Source organism: Cetorhinus maximus, unplaced genomic scaffold (genome assembly GCF_964194155.1).
Source record: "Cetorhinus maximus unplaced genomic scaffold, sCetMax3.hap1.1 HAP1_SCAFFOLD_1248, whole genome shotgun sequence".
In the NCBI taxonomy this organism is placed as follows: Eukaryota; Metazoa; Chordata; class Chondrichthyes; order Lamniformes; family Cetorhinidae; genus Cetorhinus; species Cetorhinus maximus.
This window is the reverse complement of record NW_027597190.1, coordinates 17,379-43,980: the sequence shown is the minus strand read 5'-3', so window position 1 is coordinate 43,980 and position 26,602 is coordinate 17,379. Positions and strand designations below refer to the sequence as shown.

Genomic DNA, 26,602 nt, shown 5'->3' with positions numbered 1-26,602 from the left:
TTCTCTGGGAAAGAGGAGGCTGAGGGGGTGACCTGATCGAGGTCTTTAAAATCCTGAAAGGGGGTCGATAGGGTCGACGTAGAGAAGATGTTTCCACTTGTCGGGGATGGAGAGACCAGAATGAGGGGGCCATTGATATCAGACAGTCCCTGATAAATCCGATGGGGAATTCAGGAGAAACGTCTTTACCCAGAGAGCGGGGAGAATGTGGGACTCGCTCCCACGGGGAGCGGGGAGAATGTGGGACTCGCTCCCACAGGGAGTGGGAAGAATGTGGGACTCGCTCCCATGGTGAGCGGGGAGAATGTGGGACTCGCTCCCACGGGGAGTGGAGAGAATGTGGGACTCGCTCCCACAGGGAGTGGGGAGAATGTGGGACTCGCTCCCATGGTGAGCGGGGAGAATGTGGGACTCGCTCCCACGGGGAGCGGGGAGAATGTGGGACTCACTCCCACGGGGAGCGGGGAGAATGTGGGACTCGCTCCCACATCAAACACTCCCAGGACAGGTACAGCACGGGGTTAGATACAGAGTAAAGCTCCCCCTGCACTGTCCCCATCAAACACTCCCAGGACAGGTACAGCACGGGGTTAGATACAGAGTAAAGCTCCCTCTACACTGTCCCCATCAAACACTCCCAGGGCAGGTAGATACAGAGCAAAGCTCCCTCTATACCCTCATCGTCATCAGGTGGAAAGTTCTGATGATATCAGAGAGGTTGTCACTTGGCCCACAATGAGATTCCGGTCCAGTTTCTCTCCCCGATGCGTGGAGAGAAGTTCAGAACAAGGTTAAATACAGAGGAATTCTTAGACTAGCTTCTCAGATTCATCTCAAGCACAATAGATATCAACCGTCTCCTTCGCGCTCCCTGGGATCTTGCTGTGTGCAAAATGGCTGCCACACCTGCAGACATGATAAGAGTGACGAGCCATCAAGTGTCATTCAATGGCCATGAAGCAGTCTGGGATTTGCTGCGGATACGGAGAGACACACACACACACCCCAAATCCACGGTCCCCTCTATCCTGATGGTTTCCCCTTTCCGGCCCGCCCCAGAACAGCTGGATCATCCCAACCCCAGCTCCCTGCCTCGGCCAAGTGTTGCAAAGGACGGGTGTCTGATGGTTACCCAGTGGGCCCTGAGGCTAGACGCCATCATGTCTCTGTCTGGCTTCCTTGCCAAGTGAGAAGCCCGCTTGTCCGCATAAGCTGAGCGAGCCCGGTCTTGCTGGAGGGGGCGTCGGGGGCCAATCCTTCTCTCCAGCCTGAAGAGCAAACAGCTGGCTTGACCTGAATCCAAGAGAAAGAGGCACCTTGGGGAGACATATGCCACATACTCCCATCCGTCAGAGTCACGGTCTCAAACAGGGACCATTCTGCGCCCCTCCCAACTTCAGGGGTGAGGAGAGGACACACACATGGGTCAATAATTCACCCAGGAGCCTCTGGTGCCCACCAGGAGATGCAGAGTAGAGCAGCACTGCCCTTTAACCTCTGAGGCCTACACGCCAAGTGAAGCCTGCCTGGGAGCTGACGCCCAGAAACATGAAAGATTTCCAACACAATTGGAATGAAGCAAATCCACTTATGAATCATCCAAAATAAATCACCCAACATTCTCCTCATTGCCAAGTTTCAGACAACCTTCAGAACAGGAGGCCATTCGGCCCATCGTGCACTGTGCTGGCTCTTTGAAGGATCTGTCCAATTAGCCCCAACACCATCCACGCCCACCCGTTCCCCCCATATCCCTGCAAATTATACCCCCCTTCCAGTATTTATCCGATTCCCCCCCTTTTGAAAGTTCCTATTGAATCTGCTTCCACCGCCCTTTCAGGCAGCGCCTTCCAGATCCCAACAACTCGCTGTGTAAATAAAAAACAAATTCTCCTCATCTCCCCCTCTGGTTCTTTCCCCGATTCTCTTCAATCTGTGTCCCCCTCTGGTTACCGACCCTCCAGCCCAGTGGAAACAGTTTCTCCTTATTTACTCTGCGGGGCTGGGGGTGCAGAGTGGCCGGGGGGGTGGGGGTGTGAGATAATGATTGGGGTCTCGGTGTGGGGTGTGGTGCAGATCAATGAGAATGAAAGTTCCTCTCAGTTCGTTCTCAATATTCAGAAGGATGTGACCAGGCGACCGTGTGATTAGCTGAAGGAACAGGTCTGATCCCTCTCACTGAGGATAATCCGGTCAAAACACCAGGTCACCAGGGGAGTGAGCGCACAGCAACAACACTGTCAACACAGCAACACAACCACCTCTCCCATCGCAGCAAATCCCAAATCCCCAGGAAAATCCCAACACCAACAACCCCAGAGCTGGGGGAACACAACCTCAAACCACCTCCACCCCTACACCCCACCCTATATCTGTAACCTCCTCCAACACCTAAAACCGTCCCTATCTCTGAAACTTCCTCCAGCCCTTACATCCCTCCTTATCTCAGTAACCTCCTACAGCCCATACACCCCTCCATATCTCTGTAACCTCCTCCAGCCCCTACACATCTCCTTATCTCATCAAACAGCTCCAGCCTCAACACACCACCCTATCACTGTAACCTCCTCCAGCCCCTACACACCACCCTATCACTGTAACCTCCTCCAGCCCCTACACACCTCCCTATCTCTGTAACCTCCGCCAGTCCCTATACCCCTCCCTATCACTGTAAACTCCACAAGCCCCTATAAACATCCCTATCTGTATAACATCCTCCAGCCCCTACACCGCTCTCTATCTCTGTAACCTCCTCCAGCCCCTACACCCCTCCCTATCTCGGTAACCTCCTCCAGCCCCTACACACCTCTCTATCTCTGTAACATCCTCCAGCCCCTACACGCCTTCCTATCTCTGTAACCTCCTACAGCCCCAACACCCCTCCCTATCTCTGTAACCTCCTCCAGCCCCTACACATCTCCGTAACTCTGCAACCTCCTCCAGCCCTTACTCCCTATCCCATCTCAGTAACCTCCTCCAACCCCTACACCCCTCCCTATCTCTGTAAGCTCCTCCAGCCCCTACACCTCTCCCCATCTCTGTAACATCCTCCAGCCCCTACACACCTCCCTATCTCTGTAACCTCCTACAGCCACTACAGCTCTCCCTATCTCTGTAACCTCCCAGAGCCCCTACACCCCTCCCTATCTCTGTAACCTCCTCCAGACCCTACACCCCTCCCTATCTCTGAAACCTCCTCCAGCCACTACTCCCTTCAGCATCTCTGTAACCTCCTCCAGTCCCTACACCCCTCCCTATCTCTGTAACCGTCTCCAGCCCCTACACCCCTCCCTATCAAAGTAACCTCCTCCAGCCCCTAGACCCCTCTCTATCTATGTAATCTCCTCCAGCTCCTACAGCCCTCCCTATCTCTGTAACCTCCTCCAGCTCCAAAACGCCTCCCTATCTCTGTAACCTCCTCCAGCCCCTACACCCCTCCCGATCTCTGTAACCTCCTCCAGCCCCTACACCCCTCCCTATCTCTGTAACCTTCTCCAGCCCCTACACCCCTCCCTATCTCTGTAACCTCCTCCAGTCCCTACACCCCTACCTATCTCTGTAACCTTCTCCAGCTCCTACAGCCCTCCCTATCTCTTAACCTCCTCCAGGACCTACACGCCTCCCTATCTCTATAACCTCCTACAGCTCCTACAACACTCCATATCTCTGTAACCTCCACCGGCCCCTACACAGCTCCCTATCTCATCAAACAGCTCCAGCCCATACACCCCTTCCTATCTCTGTAACCTCCTCCAGCCCCTAGACCCCTCCATATCTCTGTAACCTCCTCCAGCCCCTACACCCCTCCCTATCTCTGTAACCTCTGCCAGCCCCTATACCCCTCCCGATCACTGTAACATCCTGCAGCCCCTACACCCTTCCCTATCTCTGTAACCCCCTCCAGACCCAACACCCCTCCCTATCCCTGTAACCTATCCAGCCCCTACACCCCTCCCTATCTCTGTAACCTCCTCCAGCCCCTACACCCCTTCCTATCTCTGTAACCTCCCCCTGCCCCTACAACCCTCCCTATCTCTGTAAACTCCTCCAGCCCCTACATGCCTCAATATCTCTGTAACCTCCTCCAGCCTCTACAACCCTCCCAATATCTGTAACCTCATCCAGCCACTACACCCCTCCCTATCTCTGTAACCTCCTCCAACCCCTACACCACTCCATAACTCTGCAACCTCCTCCAGCCCCTACACCACTCCCTATCTCTGTAAACCCCTCCAGCAGTTATACTCATCCCTATTTCTGTAACCTCCTCCAGCCCCAGCTCCCCTCCCCATCTCTGTAACCTCCTCCGTCCCTAAATCCCTCCCTATCTCTAACCTCCTCCAGCCCCTACATTACTCCCTATCTCTGTAACCTCCGCAAGCTACTACACCCCACCCTATCTCTGTAACCTCCTCCAGACCCTACAGTCCTCCATATCTCTGTAACCTCCTCCAGACCCTACACCCTTCCATATCTCTGTAACCCCCTCCAGACCCAACACCCCTCCCTATCTCTGAAACCTCCTCCAGCCCCTACACCCCTCCCTATCTCTGTAACCTCCTCCAGCCCCTACACCCCTCCCTATTTCTGTAACCTCCTCCAGAACCTACACCCCTCCCTATCTCTGTAACCTCCTCCAGCCACTACACCCCTCCCTATCTCTGTAACCTCCTCCAGCCCCTACACCCCTCCCTATCTCTGTAACCTCCTCCAGCTACAACACCCCTCCCTATCCCTCTAACCTCCTCCAGACCCTACACCCCTCCCTATCTCTGTAACCTCCTCCAGCCCCTACACCCCTCCCTATCTCTGCAACCTCATCCAGCCCCTACTCCCTTCCGCATCTCTGTAACCTCCTCCAGTACCTAAACCTCTCCCTATCTCTGTAACCTCCTCCAGCCCCTACACCCCTCCCTATCTCTGTAACCTCCTCCAGCCACTACACCCCTCCCTATCTCTGTAATCTCCTCCAGCACCTAAACCCCTCCCTATCTCTGTAACCACCTCCAGCCACTACGCCCCTCCCTATCTCTGTAACCTCCTCCAGTCCCTAAACCCCTCCATATCTCTGTAACCGCCTCCAGCCCCTACACCCCTCCCTATCAAAGTAACCTCCTCCAGCCCCTACACCCCTCTCTATCTCTGTAACCTTCTCCAGCTCCTACACCCCCTCCCTATCTCTGTAACCTCCTCCAGCCCCTACAACCCTCCCTATCTCTGTAACCTCCTCCAGCCCCTAAACCCCTCCCTATCTCTTAACCTCCACCAGGCCCTACACCCCTCCCTATCTCTATAACCTCCTCCAGCACCTACATCCCTCCTTATCTCTGTAAGCTCCTACAGCCCCTACAACACTCCATATCTCTGTAACCTCCACCAGCCCCTACACAGCTCCCTATCTCTGTAACCTCCTCCAGCCCCTACACCCCTCCCTATCTCTGTAACCTCCTCCAGCCCCTACACCCCTCCCTATCTCTGTAAACTCCTCCAGACCCAACACCCCTCGCTATCTCTGTAACCCCCTCCAGACCCAACACCCCTCGCTATCTCTGTAACCTCCTCCAGCCCCTACAACCCTCCCTATCTCTGTAAACTCCTCCAGCCCCTACATGCCTCAATATCTCTGTAACATCCTCCAGCCACTACACCCCTCCCTATCTCTGTAACCTCCTCCAGCCACTACACCCCTCCCTATCTCTGTAACCTCCTCCAGCCTCTACAACCCTCCCAATATCTGTAAACTCCTCCAGCCCCTACACCCCTCCCTATCTCTGTAACCTCCTCCAGCCCCTACACCCCTCCATATCTCTGTAACCTCCTCCAGCCCCTACACCCCTCCCTATCTCTGTAACCTCTGCCAGCACCTATACCCCTCCCTATCTCTGTAACCTCCTCCAGCCCCTACACCCCTCCCTATCTCTGTAACCTCCTCCGTCCCTAAATCCCTCCCTATCTCTGTAACCTCCTCCAGCCCCTACACCCCTCCCTATCTCTGTAACCTCCTCCAGCCCCTACACCCCTCCCTATCTCTGTAACCTCCTCCAGCCCCTACACCCCTCCCTATCTCTGTAACCTCCTCCAGACCCCACACTCCTCCATATCTCTGTAAACTCCTCCAGACCCTACACCCCTCCCTATCTCTGTAACCCCCTCCAGACCCAACACCCCTCGCTATCTCTGTAACCTCCTCCAGCCCCTACATCCCTCCATATCTCAGTAACCTCCTCCAGCCCCTACACCCATCCCTATCTCTGTAACCTCCTCCAGCCACTCACACCCCTCCCTATTTCTGTAACTTCCTCCAGAACCTACACCCCTCCCTATCTCTGTAACCTCCTCCAGTCCCTACACCCCTCCCTATCTCTGTAACCTCCTCCAGTCCCTACACCCCTCCCTATCTCTGTAACCTCCTCCAGCCACTAAACCCCTCCCTATCTCTGTAACCTCCTCCAGCCCCTACACCCCTCCCTATCTCTGCAACCTCCTCCAGCCCCTACTCCCCTCCCTATCTCTGTAACCACCTCCAGCCACTACACCCCTCCCTATCAAAGTAACCTCCTCCAGCCCCTACACCCCTCCCTATCTCTGTAACCTCCTCCAACCCCTACACCCCTCCCTATCTCTGTAACCTCCTCCAGCTTCAAAACCCTTCCCTATCTCTGTAACCTTCTCCAGCTCCTACACCCCTCCCTATCTCTTAACCTCCACCAGGCCCTACACCCCTCCCTATCTCTATAACCTCCTCCAGCACCTACATCCCTCCTTATCTCTGTAACCTCCTACAGCCCCTACAACACTCCATATCTCTGTAACCTCCACCAGCCCCTACACAGCTCCCTATCCCTGTAAACCCCTCCAGCAGTTATACTCATCCCGATTTCTGTAAGCTCCTCCAGCCCCAACTCTCCTCCCTATCTCTGTAATCTCCTCCAGTCCCTACACCCCTCCCCATCTCCGTAACCTCCTCCGTCCCTACATCCCTCCCTATCTCTAACCTCCTCCAGCCCCTACATTCCTCCCCATCTCTGTAACCTCCTCCAGCCCCTACACCCCTCCCTATCTCTGTAACCTCCTCCAGCCCCTACACTCCTCCCTATCTCTGTAAACTCCTCCAGCCCCTACACGCCTCCCTATCTCTGTAACCTCCTCCAGCCTCTACACGCCTCCCTATCTCTGTAACCTCCTCCAGGCTCTACACCCCTCCCAATATCTGTAACCTCATCCAGCCACTACACCCCTCCCTATCTCTGTAACCTCCTCCAACCCCTACACCACTCCATAACTCTGCAACCTCCTCCAGCCCCTACACCACTCCCTATCTCTGTAAACCCCTCCAGCAGTTATACTCATCCCGATTTCTGTAAGCTCCTCCAGCCCCAACTCTCCTCCCTATCTCTGTAATCTCCTCCAGTCCCTACACCCCTCCCCATCTCCGTAACCTCCTCCGTCCCTACATCCCTCCCTATCTCTAACCTCCTCCAGCCCCTACATTCCTCCCCATCTCTGTAACCTCCTCCAGCCCCTACACACTTCCCAATCTCAGTTACGTCCTCCAATGCCTACACCCCTCCCTATCTCTGTAACCTCCTTCAGCCCCTACACCCTTCCCTATCTCTGTAAACTCCGCCAGCTACTACACCCCTCCCTATCTCTGTAACCTCCTCCAGACCCTACACCCCTCCCAATCTCTGTAAACTCCTCCAGCCCCTACACGCCTCCCTATCTCTGTAACCTCCTCCAGCCTCTACACCCCTCCCAATATCTGTAACCTCATCCAGCCACTACACCCCTCCCTGTCTCTGTAACCTCCTCCAACCCCTACACCACTTCATAACTCTGCAACCTCCTCCAGTCCCAACACCACTCCCTATCTCTGTAAACCCCTCCAGCAGTTATACTCATCCCTATTCATGTAACCTCCTCCAGCCCCAACTCCCCTCCCTATCTCTGTAACCTCCTGCAACCCCTCCACCACTCCATAACTCTGCAACCTCCTCCAGCCCCAACATCACTCCCTATCTCTGTAAACCCCTCCAGCAGTAATAATCATCCTTATTTCTGTAACCTCCTCCAGCCCCAATTCTCCTCCCTATCTCTGTAATCTCCTCCAGTCACTACACCCCTCCCCATCTCTGTAACCTCCTCCGTCCCTACATCCCTCCCTATCTCTAACCTCCTCCAGCCCCTACATTCCTCCCCATCTCTGTAACCTCCTCCAGCCCCTACACCCTTACCAATCTCAGTTACCTCCTCCAGTGCCTACACCCCTCCCTATCTCTGTAACCTCCTTCAGCCCCTACACCCCTTCCTATCTCTGTAACCTCCGCCAGCTACTACATCCCTCCCTATCTCTGTAACCTCCTCCAGACCCAACACTCCTCCCTATCTCTGTAACCTCCTCCAGCCCCTACATCCTTCCATATCTCTGTAACCTCCTCCAGCCTCTACACCCCTCCCTATCTCTGTAACCTCCTCCAGCCCCTACATTACTCCCTATCTCTGTAACCTCCTCCAGAACCTACACACCTCCCTATCTCTGTAACCTCCTCCAGCCCATACACCCCTCCCTATCTCTGTAACCTCCTACAGCCCCTACTCCCCTCCCTATCTCTGTAACCTCCTACAGCACCTACACCCCTCCCTATCTCTGTAATCAACCTCCAGCACCTACACCCCTCCCTATCTCTGTAATCTCCTCCAGCACCTACACCCCTCCCTATCTCTGTAACCACCTCCAGCACCTACACCCCTCCCTATCTCTGTAACCTCCTCCAGCCACTACACCCCTCCCTATCTCTGTAACCTCCTCCAGCCCCTACACCTCTCCCCATCCCTGTAACATCCTCCAGCCCCTACACCCCTCCGTATCTCTGTAACCTCCTCCAGCCCCTACACCCCTCCCTATCTCTGTAAACTCCCCCAGCACCTACACCCCTCCCTATCTCTGTAACCTCCTCCAACCACTACACCCTTCCCTATCTCTGTAACCTCCTCCAGCTCCTACACCCCTCCCAATAGATGTAACCACCTCCAGCCACTACACCCCTCCCTATCTCTGTAATCTCCTCCAGCCCCTACACCACTCCATAACTCTGCAACCTCCTGCAGCCCCTACACCCATCCCTATCTCTGTAAACCCCTCCAGCAGTTATAATCATCCCTATTTCTGTAACCTCCAACAACACCTACTCCCTTCCGCATCTCTGTAAACTCCTCCAGCACCTACACCCCTCCCTATCTCTGTAACCTCCTCCAGACCCTCTAACCCTTCCTATCACTGTAAACTACTTCAGCCCCTACACACCTCCCTATCTCTGTAACCTCCGACAGCCACTACACCCCTCCCTATCTCTGTAACCTCCTCCAGCCCCTACACGCCTTCCTATGTCTGTAACCTCCTCCAGCGCCTACACCCCTCCCTATCTCTGTAACCTCCTCCAGCCCCTACTCCCTACCCAATCTCCGTAACCTCCTCCAGCCCCTACACCTCTCCACATCTCTGTAACATCCTCCAGCCCATACACACTTCCTTATCTCTGTAACCTCCTCCAGCCCCTGCAACCCTCCCTGTCTCTAACCTCCTCCAGCCCCTACATTCCTCCCCTTCTCTGTAACATCCTCCAGCCCCTACACCCTTCCCAATCTCTGTTATCTCCTCCAGTGCCTACACCCCTCCCTATCTCTGTAACCTCCTTCAGCCCCTACAACCCTCCCTATCTATGTAACCTCCTAGAGACACTACACCCCTCGCTATCTCTGTAACCTCCTCCAGCCTCTAAACCCCTCCCTTTCTCTGTAACCTCCCCCAGCCCCTACACCCCTCCCTATCTCTGTAACCTCCTCCAGCCACTACACGCCTCCCTATCTCTGTAACCTCCTCCAGCCCCAACACCCCTCCATATCTCTGTAAGCTCCTCCAGCCCCTATTCCCTTCCGCATCTCTGTAACCTCCCCCAGCCCCTACACCCCTCCCTATCTCTGTAACCTCCTCCAGCCCCTACACGCCGCCCTATCTCTGTAACCTCCTCCAGCTCCTACACCCCTCCCTAACTCTGTAACCTCCCCCAGCCCCTACACACCTCCCTATCACTGTAACCTCCTCCAGCCCCTACACCCCTCCCTATCTCTGTAACCACCTCCAGCCGCTACACCCCTCCCTATCTCTGCAACCTCCTCCAGCCCCTACTCCCTTCCGCATCTCTATAACCTCCTCCAGTCCCTACACCCCTCCCTATCTCTGTAACCTCCTCCAGCCCCTACGCCCCTCCCTATCTCTGTAACCTCCTCCAGCCCCTACACCACTCCATAACTCTGCACCTCCTCCAGCTCCTACACCCCTCCCTATCTCTGTAACCTCCTTCAGCCCCTACACCCCTCCCTATCACTGTAACCTCCTCAAGCCCCTACACCCCTCCCTATCTCTGCAACCTCCTCCAGTCTCTACACCCCTCCCTATCTCTGTAACCTCCTCCAGCCCCTACACTCCTCCCCATTTCTGTAACCTCCTCCAGCCACTACAACCCTCCATATCTTTGTAACCTCCTCCAGCCCCTACACCACTACCTATCTCTGTAACGTCCTCCAGGCCCTTCACCCATCCCTATCTCTGTAACCTCCTCCAGCACCTACAACCCTCCCCATTTCTGTAACCTCCACCAGCCCCTACATCCCTCCATATCTCTGTAACCTTCTCCAGTCCCTACACATCTCCCTATCTCATCAAACAGCTCCAGCACCTACAACCCTCCCTATCTCAGTAACCTCCTCCAGCCCCTACACCCCTCCGAATCCCTGTAACCTCCGCCAGCACCTATAACCCTCCCTATCACTGCAAACTCCTCCAGCCCCTATACACATCCCATTCTGTGTAAAATGCTCCAGCCCCTACACCGCTCTCTATCTCTGTAACCTCCTCCAGCCCCTACACCCCTCCCTATCTCTGTAAGCTCATCCAGCCCCTATACCCCTTCCTATCACTGTAAACTCCTCCAGCCCATACACCCCTCCCTATCTCTGTAACCTCCTACAGCCACTACACCTCTCCCTATCTCTGTAACCTCCTCCAGCCCCTACACGCCTTCCTTTCTCTGTAACCTCCTCCAGCACCTACACCCCTCCCTATCTCTGTAACCTCCTCCAGCCCCTACTCCCTACCCAATCTCCGTAATCTCCTCCAACCCCTACACCCCTCCGTTTCTCTGTAACCTCCTCCAGCCCCTACACCTCTCCCCATCTCTGTAACATCCTCCAGCCCCTACACACCTCCCTATCTCTGTAACCTCCTCCAGCCCCTACATCCCTCCTTATCTCTGTAACCTCCTACAGCCCCTACACCCCTCCATATCTCTGTAACTTTCACCAGTCCCTACACATCTCCCTATCTCATCAAACAGCTCCAGCACCTACAACCCTCCCTATCTCAGTAACCTCCTCCAGCCCCTACACCCCTCCGTATCCCTGTAACCTCCGCCAGCACCTATAACGCTCCCTTTCACTGCAAACTCCTCCAGCCCCTATACACATCCCATTCTGTGTAAAATCCTCCAGCCCCTACACCGCTCTCTATCTCTGTAACCTCCTCCAGCCACTACACCCCTCCCTATCTCTGTAACCTCCTCCAGCCCCTACACCCCTCCCTATCTCTGTAACCTCCTCCAGCCCCAACACCCCTCCCTATCTCTGTAACCTCCTCCAGCCCCTACACGCCTCCCTATCTCTGTAACCTCCTCCAGTCCCTACACCCCTCCCTATCTCTGTAACCTTGTCCAGCCCCTACACCCCTCCCTATCTCTGTAACCTCCTCCAGCCACTACACCCCTCCCTATCTCTGTAACCTCCTCCAGCCCCTACACCCCTCCCTATCTCTGTAACCTCCTCCAGCCCCTACACCCCTCCCTATCTCTGTAACCTCCTCCAACCCCTACACCCCTCCCTATCTCTGTAACCTCCTCCAGCCCCTACACCCCTCCCTATCCCTGTAACCTCCTCCAGCCCCTACACCCCTCCCTATCTCTGTAACCTCCTCCAGCCCCTACACCCCTCCCTATCTCTGTAACCTCCCCCAGACCCAACACCCCTCCCTATCACTGTAACCTCCTCCAGCCACTACACCCCTCCCTATCTCTGTAACCTCCTCCAGCCCCTACGCCCCTCCCTATCTCTGTAACCTCCTCCAGCCCCTACACCACTCCATAACTCTGCAACCTCCTCCAGCTCCTACACCCCTCCCTATCTCTGTAACCTCCTCCAGCCCCTACACCACTCCATAACTCTGCAACCTCCTCCAGCTCCTACACCCCTCCCTATCTCTGTAACCTCCTTCAGCCCCTACACCCCTCCCTATCATTGTAACCTCCTCCAGCCCCTACACCCCTCCCTATCTCTGCAACCTCCTCCAGCCCCTACTCCCTTCCGCATCTCTGTAACCTCCTCCAGCCCCTACACCCCTCCCTATCTCTGTAATCTCCTCCAGCCCCTACGCCCCTCCCTATCTCTGTAACCTCCTCCAGTCTCTACACCCCTCCCTATCTCTGTAACCTTCTCCAGCCCCTACACTCCTCCCCATCTCTGTAACCTCCTCCAGCCCCTACAACCCTCCATATCTTTGTAACGTCCTCCAGCCCCTACACCACTCCCTATCTCTGTAACCTCCTCCAGCACCTACAACCCTCCCCATTTCTGTAACCTTCTCCAGTCCCTACACATCTCCCTATCTCATCAAACAGCTCCCGCACCTACAACCCTCCCTATCTCAGTAACCTCTTCCAGCCCCTACACCCCTCCGTATCCCTGTAACCTCCGCCAGCACCTACAACCCTCCCTATCACTGCAAACTCCTCCAGCCCCTATACATATCCCATTCTGTGTAAAATCCTCCAGCCCCTACACCGCTCTCTATCTCTGTAACCTCCTCCAGCCCCTACACCCCTCCCTTTCTCTGTAACCTCCTCCAGCCCCTACACCCCTCCCTATCTCTGTAACCTCCTCCAGCCCCTACACATCTCCCTATCTCTGCAACCTCCTCCAGCCCTTAATCCCTACCCCATCTCTGTAACCTCCTCCAACACCTACTCCCTTCTGCATCTCTGTAACCTCCTCCAGCACCTACACCCCTCCCTATCTCTGTAACCTCCTCCAGCCCCTATTCCCCTTCCTATCACTGTAAACTCCTCCAGCCCCTATACACCTCCCTATCTCTGTAACCTCCTACAGCCCCTACACCCCTCCCTATCTCTGTAAACTCCTCCAGCTCCTACACGCCTCCCTATCTCTTTAACCTCATCCAGCCGCTACACCCCTCCCTATCTCTGTAACCTCCTCCAGCCCCTACACCCCTCCCTATCTCTGTAACCTCCTCCAGCCTCTACACCCCACCCTATCTCGGCAACCTCCTCCAGCCCCTACTCCCTACACCATCTCTGTAACCTCTTCCAACCCCTACACCCCTCCCTATCTCTGTAACCTCCTCCAGCCCCTACACCTCTCCCCATCTCTGTAACATCCTCCAGCCCCTACACCTCTCCCTATCTCTGTAACCTCCTCCAGGCCCTACACCCCTCCCTATCTCTGTAACCTCAACCAGCCACTACACCCCTCCCTATCTCTGTATCCTCCTCCAGCCCCTACACCCTTCCCTATCTCTGTAAACTCCTCCAGCCCCTACACCCTTCCCTATCTGTGTAACCTCCTCTAGCCTCTACACCCCTCCCTATCTCTGTAACCTCCTCCAGCCCCTACACCCCTCCCTACCTCTGCAACCTCCTCCAGCCCCTACTCCCTTCCGCATCTCTGTAAACTCCTCCAGCCCCTACACCCCTCCCTATCTCTGTAACCTCCTCCAGCCCCTACACCCCTCCCTACCTCTGCAACCTCCTCCAGCCCCTACTCCCTTCCGCATCTCTGTAAACTCCTCCAGCCCCTACATGCCTCCCTATCTCTGTAACCTCCTCCAGCCCCTACACCCCTCCCTATCTCTGTAACCTCCTCCCGCTCCTACACCCTTCCCTATCTCTGTAACCTCCTCCAGCCCCTACACCCCTCCCTATCTCTGTAACCTCCTCCAGCCCCTACACCCCTCCCTATCTCTGTAACCTCCTCCAACCCCTACACCCCTCCCTATCTCTGTAACCTCCTCCAGCCCCTACACCCCTCCCTATCCCTGTAACCTCCTCCAGCCCCTACACCCCTCCCTATCTCTGTAACCTCCTCCAGCCCCTACACCCCTCCCTATCTCTGTAACCTCCCCCAGACCCAACACCCCTCCCTATCACTGTAACCTCCTCCAGCCACTACACCCCTCCCTATCTCTGTAACCTCCTCCAGCCCCTACGCCCCTCCCTATCTCTGTAACCTCCTCCAGCCCCTACACCACTCCATAACTCTGCAACCTCCTCCAGCTCCTACACCCCTCCCTATCTCTGTAACCTCCTCCAGCCCCTACACCACTCCATAACTCTGCAACCTCCTCCAGCTCCTACACCCCTCCCTATCTCTGTAACCTCCTTCAGCCCCTACACCCCTCCCTATCATTGTAACCTCCTCCAGCCCCTACACCCCTCCCTATCTCTGCAACCTCCTCCAGCCCCTACTCCCTTCCGCATCTCTGTATCCTCCTCCAGCCCCTACACCCCTCCCTATCTCTGTAATCTCCTCCAGCCCCTACGCCCCTCCCTATCTCTGTAACCTCCTCCAGTCTCTACACCCCTCCCTATCTCTGTAACCTTCTCCAGCCCCTACACTCCTCCCCATCTCTGTAACCTCCTCCAGCCCCTACAACCCTCCATATCTTTGTAACGTCCTCCAGCCCCTACACCACTCCCTATCTCTGTAACCTCCTCCAGCACCTACAACCCTCCCCATTTCTGTAACCTTCTCCAGTCCCTACACATCTCCCTATCTCATCAAACAGCTCCCGCACCTACAACCCTCCCTATCTCAGTAACCTCTTCCAGCCCCTACACCCCTCCGTATCCCTGTAACCTCCGCCAGCACCTACAACCCTCCCTATCACTGCAAACTCCTCCAGCCCCTATACATATCCCATTCTGTGTAAAATCCTCCAGCCCCTACACCGCTCTCTATCTCTGTAACCTCCTCCAGCCCCTACACCCCTCCCTTTCTCTGTAACCTCCTCCAGCCCCTACACCCCTCCCAATCTCTGTAACCTCCTCCAGCCCCTACACATCTCCCTATCTCTGCAACCCCCTCCAGCCCTTAATCCCTACCCCATCTCTGTAACCTCCTCCAACACCTACTCCCTTCTGCATCTCTGTAACCTCCTCCAGCACCTACACCCCTCCCTATCTCTGTAACCTCCTCCAGCCCCTATTCCCCTTCCTATCACTGTAAACTCCTCCAGCCCCTATACACCTCCCTATCTCTGTAACCTCCTACAGCCCCTACACCCCTCCCTATCTCTGTAAACTCCTCCAGCTCCTACACGCCTCCCTATCTCTTTAACCTCATCCAGCCGCTACACCCCTCCCTATCTCTGTAACCTCCTCCAGCCCCTACACCCCTCCCTATCTCTGTAACCTCCTCCAGCCTCTACACCCCACCCTATCTCGGCAACCTCCTCCAGCCCCTACTCCCTACACCATCTCTGTAACCTCTTCCAACCCCTACACCCCTCCCTATCTCTGTAACCTCCTCCAGCCCCTACACCTCTCCCCATCTCTGTAACATCCTCCAGCCCCTACACCTCTCCCTATCTCTGTAACCTCCTCCAGGCCCTACACCCCTCCCTATCTCTGTAACCTCAACCAGCCACTACACCCCTCCCTATCTCTGTATCCTCCTCCAGCCCCTACACCCTTCCCTATCTCTGTAAACTCCTCCAGCCCCTACACCCTTCCCTATCTGTGTAACCTCCTCTAGCCTCTACACCCCTCCCTATCTCTGTAACCTCCTCCAGCCCCTACACCCCTCCCTACCTCTGCAACCTCCTCCAGCTCCTACTCCCTTCCGCATCTCTGTAAACTCCTCCAGCCCCTACATGCCTCCCTATCTCTGTAACCTCCTCCAGCCCCTACACCCCTCCCTATCTCTGTAACCTCCTCCCGCTCCTACACCCTTCCCTATCTCTGTAACCTCCTCCAGCCCCTACACGCCTCCCTATCTCTGTAACCTCCTCCAGCCCCTACACCCCTCCCTATCTCTGTAACCTCCTCCCGCTCCTACACCCCTCCCTATCTCTGTAAACCCCTCCAGCATTTATAATCATCCCTATTTCTGTAACCTCCTCCAGCCCCTACTCCCCTCCCTATCTCTGTAACCTCCTCCCGCTCCTACACCCTTCCCTATCTCTGTAACCTCCTCCAGCCCCTACACCCCTCCCTATCTCTGTAACCTCCTCCAGCTCCTACACTCCTTCCTATCTCTGTAACCTCCTCCAGCCCCTACACCCCTCCCTATCTCTGCAACCTCCTCCAGCCCCTACTCCCTACCCCATCTCTGTAACCTCCTCCAACCCCTACACCCCTCCCTATCTCTGTAACCTCCTCCAGCCCCTACACCTCTCCCCATCTCTGTAACATCCTCCTGCCCTTACATCCCTCCCTATCTCTGTAACCTCCTCCAGCCCCTACACCCCTCCCTATCTCTGTAACCTCCCCCAGCCCCTACACCCCTCCCTATCTCTGTAACCTCCTCCAGCCCCTACACCCTGCCCTATCTCTGTAACCTCCTCCAGCCCCTACACCCCTCCCAATATCTGTAACCTCCTCCAGCCACTACACCCCTCCCTATCTCTGTAACCTCCTCCAGCCCCTACACCACTCCATAACTCTGCAACCTCCTCCAGCCCCTACACTCATCCCTATCTCGGTAAACCCCTCCAGCAGTTATAATCATCCCTATTTCTATAACCTCCTCCAGCCCCTACTCCCCTCCCTATCTCTGTAACCTCCTCCAGCTCCTACACCCTTCCCTATCTCTGTAACCACCTCCAGCCGCTACACCCCTCCCTATCTCTGTAACCTCCTCCAGCCCCTACACCCTTCCCTATCTCTAACCTCCTCCACCCCCTACATTCCTCCCCATCTCTGTAACCTCCTCCAGCCCCAACACCCCTCCCTATCTCTGTAACCTCCCCCAGCACCTACACCCCTCCCTATCTCTGTAACCTCCTCCAGCCCCTACACCCCTCCCTATCTCTGTAACCTCCTCCAGACCCTACACCCCTCCCTATCTCTGTAACCTCCTCCAGCCCCTACACCCCTCCCTATCTCTGTAACCCCCTCCAGCCCCAACACCCCTCCCTATCTCTGTAACCTCCTCCAGCCTCTACGCCCCTCCCTATCTCTGTAACCTCCTCCAGCCCCTACACCCCTCCCTATCTCTGTAACCTGCTCCAGACCCTACACCCCTCCCTATCTCTGTAACCTCCTCCAGCCGCTACACCGCTCCCTTTCTCTGTAACCTCCTCCAGCCCCTACAACCCTCCGAGATCTCTGCGCTCCTCCAATTCTGGCCTCTTGAGAATCCCCCGATTCCCATCGCTCCACCATTGGCGGCCGTGCCTTCCGCTCCCTGAGCCACTGAGCTCTGGAATTCCCTCCCTAATCCCCTCTCTGTCTCTCTTTTTTAAGTTGCCCCTGAAAACCGAGCTCTTTGACCGAGCTTTTCGTCACCGTGCTGAATATCTCCCGTGTGGCCTGGGGTCTGTGAATAGCCCATGTAAAATGGTGCAGGGTGAGGGAGGGGGTGGGGTCAAGGGTTAAGGGTTTAGGGAAGGATGGGGGAGTTGAGGCCAAGATCAGAGTGAGCATTGACCTTATCGAATGGCGGAGCAGGCTCGAAGGGCCGAATGGCCTCCAGCTGCTCCGATTCCTCCCGTCTTGCCCTGAAGGCCTTGACGTTCGGTCGGGCCTCTTGCTTGGTAAAATGGCCGCCTGCCTGAACGTTGAGCGGTATCGTCATGGGGCAGTGCGGACGGGCATGAGGAATGATGGGTGGCACCTCCCGCACCACTACCACCCTCTCCCGGAGCTCTGCATGGATCTGAGTGTAGACGTTGTAGGGGAACCCAGGCTTCTGCTGACCCGTTGGTGTGGCAGGGCCGGGAGGAAGAAGCCACCAATGGCGTCACAAGGATTTCCACGGTTTTCATTGGCTGCTGACCAATCAGGTCAAATGGGATTCACCCAACCTCTGTCGGGTATCTTGGGAAAGGATGTTTCAGTTCAACTGTAGGCTGGCATTGTGCACTCTGCCCTTTCACCTTTCACCCAGAGATTCCAACCCAACCAACCACCGGACAGAATGCACATTTGAGAAACATGAGGGCGCAGAGAAGCCGTGTTCCCTGTGGCCTCGGTGCTGGGTCCGCTGGGTACACAGTAATGTTCCAAAGTGCAGAGGGAGCTTTACTCTGTATCTAACCCCGTGCTGTACCTGTCCTGGGAGTGTTTGATGGGGACAGTGTAGAGGGAGCTTTACTCTGTATCTAACCCCGCCCTGTACCTGTCCTGGGAGTGTTTGATGGGGATAGTGTAGAGGGAGCTTTACTCTGTATCTAACCCCGTGCTGTACCTGTCCTGGGAGTGTTTGATGGGGACAGTGTAGAGGGAGCTTTACTCTGTATCTAACCCCGTGCTGTATCTGTCCTGGCAGTGTTTGATGGGGACAGTGTAGAGGGAGCTTTACTCTGTATCTAACCCCGTCCTGTACCTGTCCTGGGAGTGTTTGATGGGGACAGTGTAGATGGAGCTTTACTCTGTATCTAACCCCGTGCTGTACCTGTCCTGGGAGTGTTTGATGGGTACGGTGCAGAGGGAGCTTTACTCTGTATCTAACCCTGTGCTGTACCTGTCCTGGGAGTGTTTGATGGGGACAGTGCAGAGGGAGCTTTACTCTGTATCTAACCCTGTGCTGTACCTGTCCTGGGAGTGTTTGATGGGGACAGTGCAGAGGGAGCTTTACTCTGTATCTAACCCCGTGCTGTACCTGTCCTGGGAATGTTTGATGGGGACAGTGTAGAGGGAGCTTTACTCTGTTCTAACCCCGTGCTGTACCTGTCCTGGGAGTGTTTGATGGGGACAGTGTAGAGGGAGCTTGACTCTGTATCTAACCCCATGCTGTACCTGTCCTGGGAGTGTTTGATGGGGACAGGGTAGATGGAGCTTTACTCTGTATCTAACCCCGTGCTGTACCTGTCCTGGGAGTGTTTGATGGGGACAGTGTAGAGGGAGCTTTACTCTGTTCTAACCCCGTGCTGTACCTGTCCTGGGAGTGTTTGATGGGGACAGTGTAGAGGGAGCTTGACTCTGTATCTAACCCCATGCTGTACCTGTCCTGGGAGTGTTTGATGGGGACAGGGTAGATGGAGCTTTACTCTGTATCTAACCCCGTGCTGTACCTGTCCTGGGAGTGTTTGATGGGGACGGTGCAGAGGGAGCTTTACTCTGTATCTAACCCCATGCTGTACCTGTCCTGGGAGTGTTTGATGGGGACAGGGTAGATGGAGCTTTACTCTGTATCTAACCCCGTGCTGTACCTGTCCTGGGAGTGTTTGATGGGGACAGGGTAGATGGAGCTTTACTCTGTATCTAACCCCGTGCTGTACCTGTCCTGGGAGTGTTTGATGGGGACGGTGCAGAGGGAGCTTTACTCTGTATCTAAACCTGTGCTGTACCTGTCCTGGGAGTGTTTGATGGGGACAGTGTAGAGGGAGCTTTACTCTGTATCTAACCCCGTGCTGCACCTGTCCTGGGAGTGTTTGATGGGGACAGTGTAGAGGGAGCTTTACTCTGTATCTAACCCTGTGCTGTACCTGTCCTGGGAGTGTTTGATGGGGACAGTGTAGAGGGAGGTTTACTCTGTATCTAACTCCGTGCTGTACCTGTCCTGGGAGTGTTTGATGGGGACAGTGTAGAGGGAGCTTTACTCTCTATCTAGCCCCGTGCTGTACCTGTCCTGGGAGTGTTTCATGATGACAGTGTAGAAGGAGCTTTACTCTGTATCTAACCCCGTGCTGTACCTGTCCTGGGTGTGTTTGATGGGGACAGTGTAGAGGGAGCTTTACTCTGTATCTAACCCCGTGCTGTACCTGTCCTGGGAGTTTTTGATGGGGACAGTGTAGAGGGAGCTTTACTCTGTATCTAACCCCGTGCTTTACCTGCCCTGGGAGTGTTTGATGGGGGACTCAGTGTGAAGGGAGATGATGCAACTTCTGTTGAAGTTATAAAGTGAACAAATTGCTTTAACATTATCTCGCTGTTCTCCACTATCCACCCCCTCTTTCTGCGAGCGGCTCATTATCCATCGTCACGAGACAGAAAGAGATACTAAATGAGTAAACGACCGAAGTGGATTTGTAACTGACGTGTCAGTCCTGGCTCCAGCTCCACTTGCGATTGGCTGAGTCAGGGCCCCGAGAAGAAAGCAGCTCTGGCTGTACGTGTGGCTGAGACAGAGCGTCTCAGGTTGCAGGCTTCGCCAATGAGGCAGTGTCGACTGATGGCAACCCTGCTCCCTCAAAACACCTGGAGAAACACGGCTCAGAAACTGATTCATTACAGTTTGTGAGAAGTGGAGAGGAATCTGGAACAAACTCAACTAAACGCATTTGGTCCATATACCCTTCCTTCATCTCCCCCCATCCTTCCTCACCCCCATCCCCTCAAACCCTTCCCCTTACAGCATTCTCTAACCCACCTCCCACTCCCCCTCCCCATCTCCCCTCCCCAGCCGATCTCACCCTCCCATTTCCTCTTTCCCTCCCTTTCCAGAATTCCCTCATGCCCCCATCCCCATCTTCTACTCCCGACCGTTCACACTCTCCCCATGACTCTCACCATCCACCTCTCCATTAGCCCTCGACCTCAGACACCTTCCTTCTCTCCCCTCCCTCACGTGCCCCCTTCCCTCTCTCCTCAAGCAACGCCACACTCAGCTCCCTCTCACACCCACCCCTCCCACTGTCTATCACTCCCTTCTCCCTCACACAGCCTTCCCTACCCAACCCACCAAACTCTCTCCCACACAAACACTCTGCCAACTTGCTCTGCTCCTCTATCTCTCTCTCCCCACCAGCATCTCATCAATCACCCTCGAGGAGACAATGCCCTGATGCCCTGTACCAGCAATGCCTGCAGGAAACAAAGGATGTTCAAGTGATTAGTGACATTATCTTGGGGAGGTTAGAGCCAAATGGTGATGGATGTTTTAGTCTTCCCCAATACGATAGCCCAGACACATAGAGCGACATAACCATCCCCACCAGTACTGTACCTCAGTGTTATACAGTGACAGACCTGTCCGCACCAGTACTGTACCCCAGTGTTATACAGTAACAGACCTGTCCCCACCAGTACTGTACCCCAGTGTTACACAGTGACAGACCCATCCCCACCAGTACTGTACCCCAGTGTTATACAGTGACAGACCTGTCCCCACCAGTACTGTACCCCAGTGTTATACAGAGACAGACCTGTCCCCACCAGTACTGTACCCCAATGTTATACAGAGACAGACCCGTCCCCACCAGTACTGTACCCCAGTGTTATACAGAGACAGACCTGTCCCCACCAGCACTGTACCCCAGTGTTATACAGAGACAGACCTGTCCCCACCAGTACTGTACCCCAATGTTATACAGAGACAGACCCGTCCCCACCAGTACTGTACCCCAATGTTATACAGAGACAGACCCGTCCCCACCAGTACTGTACCCCAGTGTTATACAGTGACAGACCTGTCCCCACTAGTACTGTACCCCTGTGTTATACAGGGACAGACCCGTCCCCACCAGTACTGTACCCCAGTGTTATACAGGGACAGACCCGTCCCCACCAGTACTGTACCCCAGTGTTATACAGTGACAGACCTGTCCCCACCAGTACTGTATCCCAGTGTTATACAGTGACAGACCTGTCCCCACCAGTACTGTACCCCAGTGTTATACAGTGACAGACCTGTCCCCACCAGTACTGTATCCCAGTGTTATACAGTGACAGACCTGTCCCCACCAGTACTGTGGCCCGGGGTTATACAGGGACAGCCCTGTCCCCGCCAGAGTTCCAGCTGACTGAATTGTCCTCACTGTTGTCATATTGGAAACACAGCACAGAGATTCCTGACAGGGGCATCATTTGGGATTCTCGCATCGCAAATTAAGGAGCTGCAATGTGCTCTGAAGTCCCATTTCTATTGTGATTGGAGCCGATAGCAGACGCGCTCCCTTTAAAAGGTGGGAAAGGACAATAAAACCATCTTTGATGACGGGAAGGTGACTCAACCACACTTACTGGAATTATTTTTAATAAACGCCAACAGTTCATTGGCAGCGTTTGCATCTGGAGTGCTTGACAAACAAAATGTGTCAACGCGCGGAAATCAATCCCTCCCGGAAAAGCCTCTGGTTTATCCTTCCCTCTCTCCAAAAGGGACTCTGGAAATATTGGAAGAGGTGAATAGAAATGGGAGAATCTGGCGTCATCCGGTCGGTGCCTTTTCAGAAAGGGTCCGACAAGGGTTTCTGCAGAAGTGAACTTTCTAAAAAAGTTTTCCAAAGTTTTTGCAGCAGATTTCAAAAAGTTTCAAAGACTTTCGAAACTTTTCAAAGCTTTTCAAAAGCTTTTCCAAAACTTTCCAAAACTTTCCAAAACTTTTCAAAACTTTTCAAAAGTTTTCAAAAGTTTTAAAAAGTTTACAAAAAGTTTTAAAAAGTTTACAAAAAGTTTACAAAAAGTTTCAAAAGTTTGCAAAAAGTTTTCCAAAAAGTTTTTCAAGTATTTTCAAAAGGTGTGTAGAGGGTTTCAAAACTTTTGCACATATTTTGAAAACTTCTGACATTTCTGACAAGTGTTAAGACCAGCTCTTTCTGGAACTGCGGGAGGTTTCAGCGCAGTAACTTACCTGGCATTTGTACTGTTCCAATACACAGCGTGCCTCGCTGCAGAAACATTACTGGCCTCCTCCAGGAGTACACAGATCCATAGCACACGTTGTAATAAGACTTCTAAATACATGTTTTCAGCTCCCTCTCCCTCTCTCCTCAATCACAGCTTGCTACTGAGTTTGAAGATTGCAGAAGTTTTGTTAAAGACACGCCCCAAACGTATGTAACCTTAAACCGTACGTTTTACTCATTGTGTGAGGCAATTAAAAAAAAGGTTTAATTCAGCCTTAAAGGGGTAATGGATGCTTTAAGTCGGACATAACAGGCTGTTTCCTCCTCTGTAACTGGGACTTTAATTCTCTCCCTTTCTGGTTTTCTGGGTGTTGGGAAATGATTTGGAGCTCCCTCCGTGGTTTCCTTCAGCCCCAGGGGCCAGGCCTCTGTTAAGGCCTGAGCACAGGATCAGACTCAGGGTGGAGGGGTGAGAGAGGGAGGGGAGAGAAATGGAGCTGAGAGGAAGGGGGAAGCCAAAGGGATGAAAGACAAAACTAGCACAAGGAGATGGCAAAGAGAGGCAGGAGAGACCAAGAAAGGAAAGACAAAGAGTTGCATTTGCCTAGCGCCTTACCCCCACTTCAGGACATCCCGAAGGTTTTCCCAGCCAATCAGCTGCCTTTTCTTTTTCAAGTGAGCTCACCTTTGTAATGGAGGAAACGCGGCAGCCAATTTGTGCACAGCAAGATCCCACATATAGCAATCGTGAAAGACAGTGCGGCACTCCCTCAGTACTGACCCTCCGACAGTGCGGCGCTCCCTCAGTACTGACCCTCCGACAGTGCGGCGCTCCCTCAGTACTGACCCTCCGACAGTGCGGCGCTCCCTCAGTACTGACCCTCCGACAGTGCGGCGCTCCCTCAGTACTGACCCTCCGACAGTGCGGCGCTCCCTCAGTACTGACCCTCCGACAGTGTGGCGCTCCCTCAGTACTGACCCTCCGACAGTGCGGCGCTCCCTCAGTACTGACCCTCCGACAGTGCGGCACTCCCTCAGCTTTGGGGTGTTGTCGATATGGATTATGGGGCTCGAGTCTCTGGAGAGGGGACAAGTCTGAGAGTCTGGAGGGTGACCTCCTGAGCCAGAGTGGATGAAGGAGGAGAGCACGTGAGGGAGAGTGAGGAAGGGAGGAAGGAGTTGAGTTTGTGATGAGGGGCTGAGAAAGTAAGAGTGAGTGTAGAGTGCAGAAGTGTGAGGGAGGAGGAGGAATGGATTCCCGCTTCTGGGAGGAAGCCACAGGAGAACATGGAAGGATCATGGGCCATGGATATTTCGGCACAGACTAGAAGGGCCGAATGGCCTGTTTTCTGTGCTGTAGTGTTCTATGGTTCTATGGAAGGTGGACTATTATCGGAGGAGCTGCAATTCTGAGCCTGAAGCCCAACTAGATCCAACTGAGCCTTCACCCACTCCACCTCTGGTCTTCGCAATTCCCCCTCGTGGGGGAATCTAGAACGAGGAGGAGGGGGCCACAGTTTCAGAATAAGGGGTCTCCCATTGAAGATGGAGATGAGGAGGAATTTCTTCCCTCAGAGGGTGGTCAGTCTGTGGAATTCTCTCCCCCACCGGCCCAGAGAGCAGTGGGGGCCAGGCCATCGACTGTTGTAAAAACCCCATCGGGGTCACTAATGCCCCCTTTAGGGAGGGAAATCTGCCCTCCTTACCCGGTCTGGCCTACACGTGACTCCAGACCCCACAGCCATGTGGTCAACTCTTAAACTGCCCCCACCCCTGAAATGGCCGAGCGAGACCCTCAGTTCCAGGGGGCAATTAGGGACGGGCAACGAACGCTGGTCTCACCCACCTCCCCGTGAAGGAATGAAACATGATAAAAACGAGGCAGGGCTTCCCCAGGGTCAGCAGGACTCACCCCAGCCGCAGTCTGAGAAACGTCCACCTCAACGATGGCAAAGGGGAGGATTTTACCCCCCGATTTTGCCTCACCACCCCGGCTCTTGCCCCGCAGCCCAGGGCAAATTTCTCCTAATTGGCAGGGCCCCCCCCCACCCCCACTCTGCTCACTGCCAGTGGGATCTTCCTGTGCACAAAATGGCGTCGGGGTTAGAGATTCTGGGGTTTCCCTGACAGACTCAAGGGGGCCTCTGCACAGATCAGAAGGTCAGAACTGGTTGCTGTGGTGACTGTTGACGATATTTCCAACCCCCAAATGTACAAGGTATTTGCTTTGTTATCAATAGAACGTTCCGGATGATGGTTTGGATGGAATGCAACATTAATCCAGAGCTGGGCGTTCTACCCTTAATAATACTGGATGGAAATGTCTCTGTTAGAATCCTTGAAATAGGGACTGTCATACACACTGGGGATTCAGCCTTGCCTCGTACTGCACAGGGTCCTGTGTTATTGTTATTTATTCATTCAGAGTGGGTGGGTTTCACTGGCTGGGCCCAGCATTTATTGCCCATCCCTAATCGCCCCTCCAGAAGATGGTGGTGAGGTGCCTTCTTGAACTGCTGCTACTGTGCGTCGATGGTGGAGGGAGTGAATGTTTGTGGATAGGGTGCCAATCAAGTGGGGCTGCTTTGTCCTGGATGGTATCGAGCTTCTTGAGTGTTGTGGGAGCTGCACTCATCCAGGCAAGTGGGGAATATTCCATCACACTCCTGACTTGTGCCTTGTAGATGGTGGACAGGCTTTGGGGAGTCAGGAGGTGAGTTACTCACTGCAGGATTCCCAGCCTCTGACCTGCTCTTGTAGCCACAGTATTTATATGGCTGGTCCAGTTCAGTTTCTGGTCAATGGTAACCCCCAGGATGTTGATAGTGGGGGATTCAGTGATGGTAATGCCATTGAACATCAAAGGGCGATGGTTGGATTCTCTCTTGTTGGAGGTGGTCATTGCCTGGCACTTGTGTGGCGCGAATGTTACTTGCCACTTGTCAGCCCAAGCCTGGATATTGTCCAGGTCTTGCTGCATTTGGACATGGACTGCTTCAGTATCTGAGGAGTTGCGAATGGTGCTGAACATTGTGCAGTCATCAGCGAACATCCCCACTTCTGACCTTATGATGGAAGGAAGGTCATTGATGAAGCAGCTGAAGATGGTTGGGCTGAGGGCACTACCCTGAGGAACTCCTGCAGTGATGTCCTGGAGCTGAGATGACTGACCTCCAACAACCACAACCATCTTCCTTTGTGCTGGGTATGACTCCAACCAGCGGAGAGTGTGTGTGTGTGTGTGTGTGTGTGTGTGTGTTTGAGTCAGGTTCTGTACGTGTTCAATGAAGAACGTTTTGTACAGGTCTCTCCCACAGTAATGAGGTTTACACTGTATCTAAAGTGAGTGAGAGAACAAGTGGTGCTGGTTAATTCTCAGATATATAAGCCCAGCAGAAAAATTGAAATTATTGACGGTTTGAAATGTCAATTTCAGCGGCGTTCCACATCACGATCTGTGATTTCCAACAAAATATCTTGTTAGTGTATTGTTAAAAAAACAAGATAAGGATCTAGGCAGGTCCAAGGTTGCCAGAGCGGAGAAGGAACAGAGAAACATTTAAGCAGTAAAAATCGGAGGATATCCAGAGCTTACAGACTGGAATCTAATCGATGGGTTCGGGGGGGTTTATATATAGAACAACAGATACCCGGGAGTGAGTTACAGACTGGAATCTAATCGAGGGGTTCGGGGGGTTTATATATAGAATAACAGATACCCGGGAGTGAGTTACAGATTGGAGTCTAATC

The 26,602-nt window shown here is 54.1% G+C and overlaps 1 protein-coding gene across 1 annotated transcript in view; it reads right to left on the bottom strand.

Moving 5' to 3' along the window:
• Positions 1-23,016, bottom strand: part of LOC144675966 (ephrin-A2-like) — a gene marked incomplete at its 3' end in the record, with an annotated part of 72,478 nt that extends 49,462 nt beyond the window's left edge. Inside the window, exon 1 of the mRNA XM_078536482.1 lies at positions 22,858-23,016. Coding sequence (XP_078392608.1) covers positions 22,858-22,970 — 113 coding nt within the window. The remainder of the gene's footprint in view (positions 1-22,857) is intronic.
• Positions 23,017-26,602: the final 3,586 nt, after the last annotated feature.